General features: G+C 37.6%; 1 protein-coding gene across 5 annotated transcripts in view; it reads right to left on the bottom strand.

The window, feature by feature from the left end:
* Positions 1-12,758, bottom strand: part of TMLHE (trimethyllysine hydroxylase, epsilon) — a 63,566-nt gene that overhangs the window by 25,035 nt on the left and 25,773 nt on the right. For 3 of the 5 annotated variants that reach the window (XM_082610649.1, XM_082610648.1, XM_082610646.1), the window contains 4 exons: positions 7,070-7,099; positions 5,392-5,568; positions 4,844-5,123; positions 3,129-3,248 (listed from right to left, as the gene is read on the bottom strand). In XM_082610649.1, the coding sequence (XP_082466775.1) occupies positions 3,129-3,248; positions 4,844-5,123; positions 5,392-5,568; positions 7,070-7,099 (607 nt within the window). Of the gene's footprint in view, positions 1-3,128; positions 3,249-4,843; positions 5,124-5,391; positions 5,569-7,069; positions 7,105-12,758 lie in introns of all 5 variants that reach the window. The other 2 variants (XM_082610650.1, XM_082610647.1) reach the window with 2 other exon arrangements.

The following is a 12,758-nucleotide window of genomic DNA, read 5'->3' on the forward strand; positions in this document are numbered from 1 at the left end:
TGGCTATATGTGACAGACCCGGGGAATACCGTCATGAATAAGGTATAGTCTCTGTTTTTTTTTTTTTTTTTGCGGTATGCGGGCCTCTCACTGTTGTGGCCTCTCCCGTTGCGGAGCACAGGCTCCGGACGCGCAGGCCCAGCGGCCATGGCTCACGGGCCCAGCCGCTCCGCGGCATATGGGATCCTCCCAGACCGGGGCACGAACCCGTATCCCCTGCATCGGCAGGCGGACTCTCAACCACTGCGCCACCAGGGAGGCCCCTAGTCTCTGTTTTAAAGAAGGCCAGTCTACTAAGAAGAGATGAAGCAAGTAAGTACCAACAGGCACTATAATAAAGTTGTATACAAGATACAGTGGGGCCATAAACACAGGAAATTATTGTAGTGGTGTGTTGTATAGAGAAATGTTTCTGGAGGTGGATGAGAATGGTTTTGCTTAGTCTTAAAGAATGAGCAAGAGTTGGGCTGAAATGAGATTGAGGTGAGGAGAAGGCATTCCAGGCCAAAAAAAAAAAAAAAAAGTATGACCAAAGATATCAACGTAAAACAACAAGGAGTTTAAACTGAGATGGGTGATGAACTGGTGGGAAGCAAGATGACAAAAAACATGGAAAACAACTTGTATAACTGAAATAGCAGAGAAAAATACTGAGGGGTTGAGCTTAGAGAAGGGTTTTATAGAAAAGAGGACACACCTAAGCAACACGACAGAGGACGAAGAACAGGCAAATATCTAGAATGACTGCAGGTTTTTCACCTGGACAACCTGACAAATAATAATGCCATCTGCCAAGAGAATGCAGGCAGATGCATAATTGGATGATAATAAGGGGGTGAGAGGGGTTGAGGAAGAGGTTCAGTTTAAGGACATGTTGAAATAGTTGAGTTATATATGGCTGAAAATTTAACAGGAAAAGGAAATGCAACTATTAATGGACTGGAAAACTAAAGTAAAAATTTCAAATTAGCAAGAGGAAAATAAAATTAATAGTAATTTAGGAAAAAAGCAAAAATCAGGAAAAGTAAACAACAAAGTAAAATAAGTAATAAACATAAATAAAGATAGAAGGAATAAAATCAAGGAGAACCTAGAGTAAATACAATTAAAATGAGAAAGGTCAGTTCTGGCTATGTTGACCTTTCTGTGAAATTTCTAGGTTATGGATTACTTAGTAGCCAGTTGAAGATGTATACCTTAGAAGAGAGGTAGATTTTGTAGTTGTCTGTAGGTGATAGTTAAAGCCAAGAGCATGGAAGAAGTCATTTGAAGAGATCATTTCAAGTAAGAAAAGAGGGAGAAGGAGAAAACCTTGAGACAACAATATTTACAACAAAGGACAAAGGAAAATAAGCTGGCACAGGAGACTGAGGGAAAATGGCTATAGATATAGAAGGAAAACTAGAAAAGAAAGGATATTTAAGAAGAGGTAGTGGTTAATGGCCCCAGGGGTCAAATAAGATGAAGACTGAAAGGTACACACTGGGTATGGCAATAAGTTAGTTGCTGGTGACTTTGGAGAGATTAATTTTAATTGGGAAGGGGGTGGATAAACTAGCTGACTACAGGTTTGAAGAGTGAATGAGAAGTGAGAATGAAAAGACACTGAATGTAGACAATTATTTCAATAAGTTTAGCTGTGAAGGTGAGGAGTAAGGTGGGGCTGTAACTAGAAGGAGATAGAGTCAAAGGAAGTGTACAAAAGTAGAGATTTAAGAAATGAGAAGCTGATAGGAAGGAGTCAATATGTATGGAAGGCTGAAGATACAGGAGAGAGAAATCCCCAAGGAGGTTGGAAAGGATGAGATCCTGAGCAAAGGTAGCTTTAGAAAGCATAAGGCATATAATGATGATGATGATGATGACAATGGCTAAAATGATAATAATAATAGCTAGTATTTATTGAACATTTATTATGTTCTAGGAAGTATGCCAAGTGCTTTAAATACATCATGTAACTTAATCCCTAAGCAATACAAATGGACAGGTTTTATTACTAGTCCCATTCTACAGATGAAGAAACTGAGGCACAGAGAGGTTAAGTTATTTTCCAAGATTGCAAAGCTAACCTATGTTCCAGTTGGGATACAAATCCAGGTCTGGTTGATGCTATAGCCTGAACTCTCAACCACTCTCATTATACTGCTCATGTACTTGGTCCTTGCCATTGATTAGAAAGGGTTAAATTAAAGGCACAGACAACTGTGTATCTCTGGTAGTAGTCAGAGAGAAAAGAGCTAGTCAATATTTGAACCTCAACCCCTGTCCAACTGTTTCTCATCCCATTTCCTCATATTCTTCCTTCTGCATCCTGTAGAATGAGGATGCAGGGCTTTTTGTATATCGATAACATTGAGCAGGATGTAAAAAAGATGCTTTATTCTTCCTCCTCTGAACCAAATATTCTTAGGTTCCAAACCCTTAAAGGAAATCAATGTATCATGTCAAATAATTACTATTTCTTTTCTGTGGTGATAAGATTTAAGATCTACTCTCTGTTAGCTACTGGTGGTAATAATATTACAGTATATGACCATATCAAATCAACACATTGTACACCTTATATTTACACAATGTTATATGTCAATTATATCTCAATAAAGCTGCAAAAAAGTATGGTATACGTTGTCTTTGACTCAATAGCTTCGGAGTCCATGTAAGAAGGTTATTTTTCATTCATTCCTCCTCCCTAACTTCTTGTAAATTGGATTTAAATTCCTCTTACTACCATACCCAAAGTAGCTGTGTTTAGAAGATTGACCCCTTTGCAATATAATAACTAAATATGAAAAACTGTACAAATTCCCAAACTAATGGTTAATCAATACATTTTTGGTAAGTTATTTGTAATTACTTTCAGAAAAAATGTAAATTAAACAAAATTTACATCCATTTATGTAGTAAGGTAGATTTTCAATCATTTCAAAAATTTTATTCCTATAAGTCTAAAGAAGACTGAGCTAGGGTGTTTAAAAATGATCATGTTTCTAAGGAGAAAAGAAAGGGTCACACAAATCAGCAGCAGCAGCAGATATGATCTTGGTTCAAATAAAACAGAGAATGATTAAGAAACTATTCAAGACCATCACACGTAATGATCTCACTTTGGAAAATTCTAATCCACCTACCCACAGGGCTCTTGAAAATAGGTAGTGTCAGTGTGCCGATCCAGAGCTAGCTTGGTGTATGCAGTGTCACCCCTGGAGAAGTCTGAAGTGAAATACCACATCTTCCCATAGATGGTTTCTCTGTTAAATGAAGTATAGGAAACCTTTCATTCTTATCATTCAAAACTCTTTCCAATACTTTCTTTAATTATTCACAAATAACAATAGATTGTTTGGCTCCAGATTTCCATCTATAAGGTAAATATGACAGTTGAACACATCACCAGTCTAAACAATTCCTCCACTGAGTAATATTCTAGGAAGCTGGGGGGAAAAGGGTGAAAGGATAATATAGTTTGAAAGCTTAGGGAACCATCCCACTCTGTTTATGTTTCTACTTTTAATAGCTTTCACACCCAAACTTCTGTCCTGCACTCACCTTCCTCACATAGAAAAAGATGTTTTTGGGTAGCTGCTTTTAGAAGTGATTAATGTAGATCTTCACCCATCTTTTAGACATGGAGGAATAAGAAAAAGAGAAAGGATAGTTTATATTAGCAAGTATTTAGTGAGAGTTGCTGTATCACTGTTATTGTATCTCTCCTTGAGGAGAGATACAATAACGTCATGGGTTTTGACTTCATAGTTATTTTCCTAGTAGGCTCAGATCTGACTAAAGGTCACTTTAATTCTTTAGCTTTCAGAGTTCATCTTATTCTCTGAACCCTCAAAATACAAACAGGAAATGGTCTTCCTTTTGAACTATAACCTCTAAAGCCTTGTCAATTTATTGCTTACTAGCACAGCTTTTTTACTTGAAAGTTCTCAAACTGTGTTTGAAACTGAATGGTTCACAAATGTTAACTATGCTCTACTAGGATAGGGCAAATGACCCAGCATACTGTCTGCTACACAATGAGCTATATCTGGCTCTTATGAAATAAAAGGAAAGTACTAATTATAACAAAGTTGGTTTACATCACTACAGAAGATAAATCTATATACTACCTAGAAATGCAATGGAAAGAACATTGTATTTAGGATCAGGAAACCTGAGCTATCTGAATCCCAGTTCTACTGCTGACTAGCAGAGCAGTCCTGGGCAAGCCACTTAATACATTTGAGCCTCAAGAGCCTCATCAGTAGAACAGGAGATAAAATACACACTTATCAGGATTACTATAATGACCAATGAAAATAATGGATTTGAATATGCTGGTTAAATGCTATACAGTATAAGGCAGTAGTATTAACAACCAGGCTCTGAATTAAGCCTTAGGAATAATAGAAGATCAAAAGTAGATGATCTTTAGACACTATCTTATTCAATCCTGTTACTGATAAGATAGGAAAATAGAGGCTACTGTGGCGGCGGGAGTGGGGATTGAGGGTAGGGGTGTGTGTGTTATGCAGTTGTCTATGTTTACCCAACTGCTTGATGGTAGAACTCAGACTACTATCTGGTTCTCTTTACTCACAGTTAGTGCCCTTTCTCATGTACAATGACTAACTCCTACTTTGAGCATCACTGGGCTGGAAAAAAATACCAATGACTTTGAAGTCTTCACCATATTTAACATGTAAGTGTCTTTAGAGATTAGAAATCTGGGCTTCAAATAAAGCACTATAAATGGGAATCCCATTATTCAGGCCACAAAATATTCTGGAAAAACAAAGGTGACCATACCTGTCACTGGAAATTAATTTCTGCAGATATCAGGAAACTAATGACTTACCTGATCAAGCTGATCCTTTCTGCCAACTTCTCTGTGTGTTCCTGAGTAGGAGGGACATTTTCTACGAAAGCAATTCCATAGAGCAGAAAGTTTTGTAGAAAGTTCTTCAGTCCCTCCTTGGTTTCTAAGAAGCTCTGGAAATCTACAGATGGAACTTGGGCTTGCTGGTAGATTTCTGCATTCCATAAGATTCTAGGCTGGATGACCTTTTGTTTCTGCCCTTCATAGCTGTTTTTCACCAGCCAATCCAAATCATATTTAGTCACATGACCATCTGGCCCTTTTAAGGGAAAAATCAAAGGCATTAAAAATAATAATTATAAATACTGCCAATAATTTACTGGTTAAGAATGATGTCAGCTGTAGATTAGAGCAATTTTATTTAAGAAGAAAAATAAAAGGTTCAAAAATAAATGCTTCCAAAGAAAGGAAAAACAAAGAGTAACTAAAAGAATACCCTGTTTTGGAAAGGGGCAAATCATTTTTTTGTAAAACAATTGTTCTTTAAAAGAGTACCCCAAAGAAGACCAAGTCTCCTGTCCACTCACAAGTGAAAAAGAGTGTGGTCTCATCCAGACGAATGGTCTTTGGCTGGATACATAAATCCACACTGGCAGTGTCTAGGCTGCGCTGGTGAGTCTTAGAGTTGTAGCAAGATGCTGAGAGGCAGTGGTCTCGAAGCCAGACATAATCGAAGCGCATCACGGTGTTAGCATATTGCAGTTCTAAGGAAAAGATCACACTCTTTTATATTATTATATTATTTTACATTTTTATTTTATAAAAATAAATAAATACTTATTTAGGAAAACTAAAAAATCAGGACCCAGAAAACTTCCTTCAAAAAGTCTTCTACCAAGAAATAAGCAAGAGCAATGAGGGGGACACTAGCCCCCTACTAGATATTAAAACATAGTATAGAACTTCTATGATTAAAACAGTGTGATGTTGATATAGGAAAAGGCAGTTAAAACAACAGAAGAGTATAAAGAGTCCAAAAATATACATGAATGCATATAGAAAATTGGTATGTAAAAACTGGCAGGTGTAATCATTGTGGAAAATATGAATTTTTAAATAAATGGTGTTGGGACAACTGATAATCATTTGCAAAGAGATAAAATTGAGTCCATATCTCATATTGTCACTGGGTGTCCATGATAAATTCAAAACAGATCAGAGTTCTAAATTTGGAAAATGAAGCCATTCAAGTATATAAAAAGAAGACATGGATAGAGGATATAAAGGAGGTCCTTGTACCATTCTTGCAACTTTTCTGTTAGTTTGAAGATGTATCAAAATAAAAAGTTAGCAAAAAATCAAACTTTCTTATACATCAGGTTATTCATTTAGACAAGGTAAATAAAAAGGAGTTCAAATTTATAAGAGGAACAAAAACTATAAAGTGTCTGGGAAAAAATGAAAATGTGGAAGACTACTATGGAGAAATCTATAAAACTATCCTGAAAGACTTGAAGGAAACTTGAATGGAGAAATATGCTCACAGATGGGCAGATTCAATAATGAAAAGATAGGAATTCTCCCACAAATTAATACACAAAACTCCATGTACTTCCAATCCAAATCCCAGTGAAAATTTTCATGTACTGGACAGGCTAATTCCAAGAATCATACTCAGAATTAATAAAGTAACAATTTTGAGAAAGAAAAAGAAAGGCACGGAGGGGAAGTCTTACTACATATAAAAATGTATTATAAAGCTATAGTCATTTAAAAAGTATGATATTCATGCAGAATGGACTAAGAGATCAAGGGGACAGAATAGAGTCTCAAAACAGACTCAACTGTACATGAAAATATGGTATATGTTAAAGGTGGCATTTTGTAACAGTGGTGAAAAGACAGATTACTCAATAACTAGTTTTGGAAAAATAAATTTTGAAAAATTGATTCTAGAGTCACGTCAGCCTCAACAGTAAATTACTGATCGAGTAAAATATAAAAAATAAAACTATTATATGTTGACAACTTTGAGGTAGGAAAAGCCTTTCTAATATGACACAAAAAGCATAAAAGATAATTTGTGTGTATGAAAATAAAAACCTTCTGTTTTGCAAACAATGCAAAAAACAAAGTTAAAAGACAAGTAACAGGAAAAATATTTTTAACATACAAGGGTTAATACCCAGGATATAGAATAAATCCTTGTGATCATTAAGATAACTCAATAGAAAAATGACCAAAGGATATCAATAGGAAAGTCACCAGAATTGACCAGTAAACACATGAACTCTTCTAACCTTAGTAGTAATCCGAGAAATGGGTATTAAGATATCATTTTTTATCCATCAGAGTGACAAAAATTTTAAAGTTTGATTAAAACATGTGTTTTCAAAAGATGTGGAGAAATGCATACTCTCAAACATTGGTAAAGTGAGTATAAATTGGTGAAGACACACTGAATAGCAATCTGGAAGTTTCTATGAAAATAATAAAAAATATGTATATTTACTGCTTGACCCAGAAATTCACCTCTCAGTACTTACCTTATAGAAACCGTCACATATGAAGAGGTATGCACAAGGATATTCATAATAGTTTTGTTTATAATAGCAAAATAATTAGAAAATAAGACTAAATGTCCGTCAGTGGGGGCAGTTGAGGAATAGCTGAATAAACTATGGTGTATCTACAATGAGATCCTAATAAACAGTTAAAAAATGCAGTATATCTGTACTCCTCAAATTGACTTTGTACAATGTTATCATTCTCACTTTAAGGACAGGAAACTAAAGGTCAGAGATGTTAAATAACTTTGTAAGATCATATAATCATTAGGTGGGGAACCTAGGACGTGAACTCAAGTTGTCCAACCCCAAAGTCCTATGCTAGTGTTTCTCAAAGTGTAGTCTTGGGAATCTCTGAAGGTGAGACTTCAGGAAAGGCAGAGTAAGGAGCTTGGAAAATCCTCTCCCCCAATAACAATGATAAAACTGGACAAAATTACCAATAACAACCATTTTAGGACCTGGAAATTGACCAAAGGCTTACAACAAATTAAGAAGCCTTTAGTCAAGAAAAACTATTGAACCTTGGGTAAGAACAGTGGGAATCTGTATGTTTTAGCTTGGGGTGCTTCCACTCCCTACCCCACCCCTACCAGCTCCATCAGCAATAGTTCTACCAGGGCAGGCAAACCAAGAAAGCCAGCAGCTTTGCTGCTGAAGGGGACTAAATTTATTTGGAGCAGAGCACATAAAAACTCCATGCCCATGGGTGTTGAATACAATCAAGGAAGGCACACTGGTTGGGACAAGCAATAGATCCGCAGAACAGCCAGAAATCTATCAAGGGGATCAAGGGAATGAGACAGCTATAGTGGGCCTTGGAAAGCCCCCTCGCATCCCCGGTGTTTGGTAAGGCTGTGAACACAATAAGGAGAGATTGGAAAGGGCCCTAGTTATCTACATGTCCCTGGAAGAATGTGAGGCACAGTGGAGACATGTGAAGAATGGCAGAAACTGAAAGCCTGGGCAGACTAATAAACAGCCTAAACTTTGTGTGCCCCAATCCACACACACATCCATTGGCAAAAGGTGGAAGCCTTACTGGCTTAAGGTTTTTAGCTTAACCACTGACCAAGTGTTAGCTGGCCACTAAACTATACCAGGGTTTCTCAAACCTTGGTACTATGGACATCTAGGGCTAGATAATTTTTTGTTGCAGGGCACTGTCTTGTGCATTGTAGGATGCTTAACAGCATCCCTAGTCTCCACCCACTAGCTGTTAGAAGCATCCTCCTCGCCAGTTGTGACAACTAAAAATGTTCTCAGACATTGCCAAGTGCCTCCTGTGGTGGCAAAATCCCCCCAGTTGAAGACCACTGAGTTATGCTGACCCCACTGTGATACACAGAAGCCACAGTTAAAAACGAATTACTCCAGAGAAGTCAATAAACAAATAAACAAAACACACATACAGCAACAATCCCCCTGCGAGGTCAGAAATCAGTTTCTATAAGATATAACCTAAAATGTCCAGATTTTCAACAAAAAAACCCTGAGATACATATAGAAACAGAAAAGAGTGGCCCATGCAGTCCACACAAACTATCTGAGAAGAATATTACAAGAAATCCTATTGTCTAAGTCAGGCATGCTGCTAGTAGGTAGCTTATCACCTGGGAGGAAATGCCTTTCCCTTCTAACAGCCTTGGAAGAGAAGCAGAGTGGACCACTGGGGCATCACCTCCATGTACCTATAACATCTTCTAGTTATGAGTCAAAAGTTGGTGTTGAATGCTTGAAAATCCAGACACTGAAGTTAATTGAAAGAGTCTCTGATATAGCAACTGCTGATACTGTGGAATGGGGCTATTATTTGGTGGTGCTCTGGAGTTGGAGTTCTTGACCTAGGATCCATGGAATGATATGTAAAACTGTGTGTGTGTCTGTGTGTGTCTCTGTGTGTGTATGTGTGTGTGTAGTTCGGTATTTTTCTATAGAGAGGATCCATAGCTTGCAACAGAATTTCTAAGAGATTCATAAACTAAAAATATTGAGAACCACTCCCTTAGACTGATAAAAGTGATTAAGTACCACCAACCCTCATTCAGATTGGTCATTACACTGAGGTAATCCAGGGTTTTGACAAACTATAACCTTCAAGCTCTTGCACATGCAGTTCCCTCTGACCAGAACATTCATCCTTACCTTCTCGCCCTTTTTCCCTTGCCTAATTCATATTTAAATATTCATGACTCTGCTCAAATTCTGTAGGCAGTCATTTATAACTCTTTAGTTTGGGTTAGGTAACTCTCCTCTTTGTTCTTATAGCACTCCACATGCTGTCTAAAAGCATTTATCACACTGTCTTATAACTGTCTGTGTGTTTGTTTTTGCCATAAGACGGTACCTTGAGGATAGGGAATGTGTCTTCTCCATCACTGCATGCTTCGCATTTATCACAATGCCTGGCTCCTGGTACTTGCTCATTGAGGAATGAGAATGATCCTGTCATCAAAACTATGAATGATCTTCTCCTGCCCTATTAGATGGGTGAGAAGTTGCCAGGAACATACTGTACAGTAGTGGAATAATTTGTACTATGGGGATGGACTCATATCTTAAAAAGCTCCAAAAAATCCCCTTTATTTTAGTCAAGTTGGTATGCTTACTGTCCTTTCCATGGCTGGAATTCATTATTACCTCTGCTTTTGCCATTTTTCTCCTTAAAATTACAGGCTCCTCTATTTAAATGACCATCTTTTCTTTCAAAATCTAGCTAAAAATTAATTTAATTCAAGGAAGCTTCCTTGACTAACCCTACATTTTCTTTGAAATTAAGTAGTTGGTATGTAACAATTGAATTTGCATTTGCATATGGCATAAGCTATTTATGCTTTTTATATTTATTTACTCATTTTATATTTTATGTTTACATTAAGGTAGGGAATATGTCTTCCATTTTTGGTTCTGTATAAAGTTGACACTGAACAAATGTTTATTAATTAGGTCTTGCCAAAATGTCAATATAGAAGAGAAACTTAGGACTCAACTCATTTCTCTTGTAACCTACATTTAATCAATCACCAAGGTTTGTTACTTCCGCCTCCTATATCACTCTGAAATCCACCTGACCTCTCCATTTCCACTTTTTTCTCCTGCCACCTTCAGCCAATCATCATCTCTAACAGTGGGCCTCTATAAAGCAATTTTTAAAATCAGAGTACTAAAACCTGATTGAGGGCTTCCCTGGTGGCGCAGTGGTTGAGAGTCTGCCTGCCGATGCAGGGGACACGGGTTCGTGCCCCGGTCCGAGAAGATCCCACATGCCGTGGAGCGGCTGGGCCCGTGAGCCATGCCCGTGAGCCATGGCTGTTGAGCCTGTGCGTCTGGAGCCTGTGCTCCGCAACAAGAGAGGCCACAACAGTGAGAGGCCCACATACCGCAAAAAAAAAAAAAAAAAAAACAAAACCTGATTGAACTTTGGAAAAACTGCTCTAGTTTCTAGATCACCAAGGGAGCAAGGCAAGGCTGTAGTAATCCTGGTAGGATAGTTGCCTCATTGCTGCTTTGAAGCTCATGCTATCTATATAACTCTAAACTTCTTCATTACTCTAATCATGTATCTCCTGAGTCACTTTATTTTTAAATAAATGAAGATCAGTTTACTGTCTTTTACTGTCACCCCATCAGCCCTTCCCCTGTCATCATTCTTGGCAGCTTCATCATTATTAATTGTAATACCTTCATCATTTTCATTTCAAACACCCTATACTCTGGCTACCTGTTGTTCCTTTTCCAGCTCAATTATTCAGGCACTCTTCACTGTAATAATCCTTCAGCTACACAAAGAGCTCCAACCCATTGACCATAAGCTCCTTTTTGTTATCCATCATCTTGCCTCCTTTAATGTCTTCGATTCCCTCCTTACAGGGCCCACCTTCCATGATCCGTCATTTTAATTAATTCCTTGCAAACACCCTTAACTCCCTTGCCCCCCCCCCATATCTCCCTCTGCCATGCTTCCCTGACAAATCTCTGACCCAGATACACTCAGGTCCACACCTCCTCTGTGCCTGCAGCCAAGCAGCTAAACATTGTTAGAGAAAAAAAATTTAAACTGTATTGGTTACTTTCATTTTAAAATCATCACCAAAAATATCAAATGAGTACTCAACGCTGCCAAAAAGTCCTTGCATAATTTCTTAGTAAAATCACTTACTCACTCTCCAAGAACACTATTATACATAGTCCCTTCTCTCATCAAACTGCCAACACCACCTCTCCCTTCCCACTTTCAACTGATTACCTTGCTTACTCCTTCAAAGAGAATATGGAAGCAATTAGAAGACAATCTCCACAAACCCATGCTCCACATCCACCCACTTACATGCATCTGTGCCCATATATTCTGCCTTCCTTCTTGTTACTATGGTTGAAATATCTGTGCACTTAATCAAGGCCAACACTCTCATTTATGAATCAGATCCTATCTCTTTCCTACTCAGGTACTACACTTCTGAAATTTTTCTATCCCCCTCTTTTGCATCATCAAAATTTCCCCTCCTACTGGATCATTCTCATCAGCAAACATGTTGCAATGTCTTCCATCTTAAAACAGTATTCCCCCTCCACTACCACTCCACCTCATATTCCCTTTCATACTGAAACTTATGGCTTGAGGTTTCCACTACCTCTCTGTTAATAAATTTGTTTTAAATTTTAGAATGATTTTAAGTTTACAGAAAAGTTGCAAATACAAAGAGTTCCTATATAGCCCTTGCCCAGTTTCCCTTATTACTAATATCATACATTAGTATGGTAAATTTGTCACAACTGATGAATACTGATACATTATTTATTAATTAAATCCCATAATTTATTTGAATCTTATTAGTTTTCCCCTAATGTCTTTTTTCTGTCCCAGGATACCATCCAAGACCCACATTACATTTAGTCATCATGTCTCCTTAGGCTCCTCTGGGCTGTGACTTCCCTTGTTTTTGATGACCTTGACAGTTTTGAGAGGTACTGGTCAGGCATTTTGTTAGAATGTCCCACAATTTGGGTTTATCTGATGCTTTTATCATGGTTAAAGTGGGGTTATAAGTTTTGGGGAAGATAGCCACAGGAGTGAGGTGCCCTTCTCACCATATCATATCACTGGTACATGCTATCAAAGGTAGTGTTTGCTACATTTCTCTACTTAAGTTACCCCACCCTCCTTCCATATTCTATTCTTTGGCAGCAAATCACCAAGTGCAGCCTGCATTCTAGGACTGGGGACTTAAGATCCACCTCCATAGTTGGGGGAGGAGGAATATCTACATAAATTATTTGGAATTCTTTTGTATGAAACATTTATATGTACTCTCCCCATTTATTCATTTATTTATATCAGCATGTATTCATGGATATTTATTTTATACTTTTGGTTATAATCCAATATT

Source organism: Mesoplodon mirus (assembly GCF_964341445.2).
Source record: "Mesoplodon mirus genome assembly, chromosome: X".
NCBI classification, from domain to species: Eukaryota; Metazoa; Chordata; class Mammalia; order Artiodactyla; family Ziphiidae; genus Mesoplodon; species Mesoplodon mirus.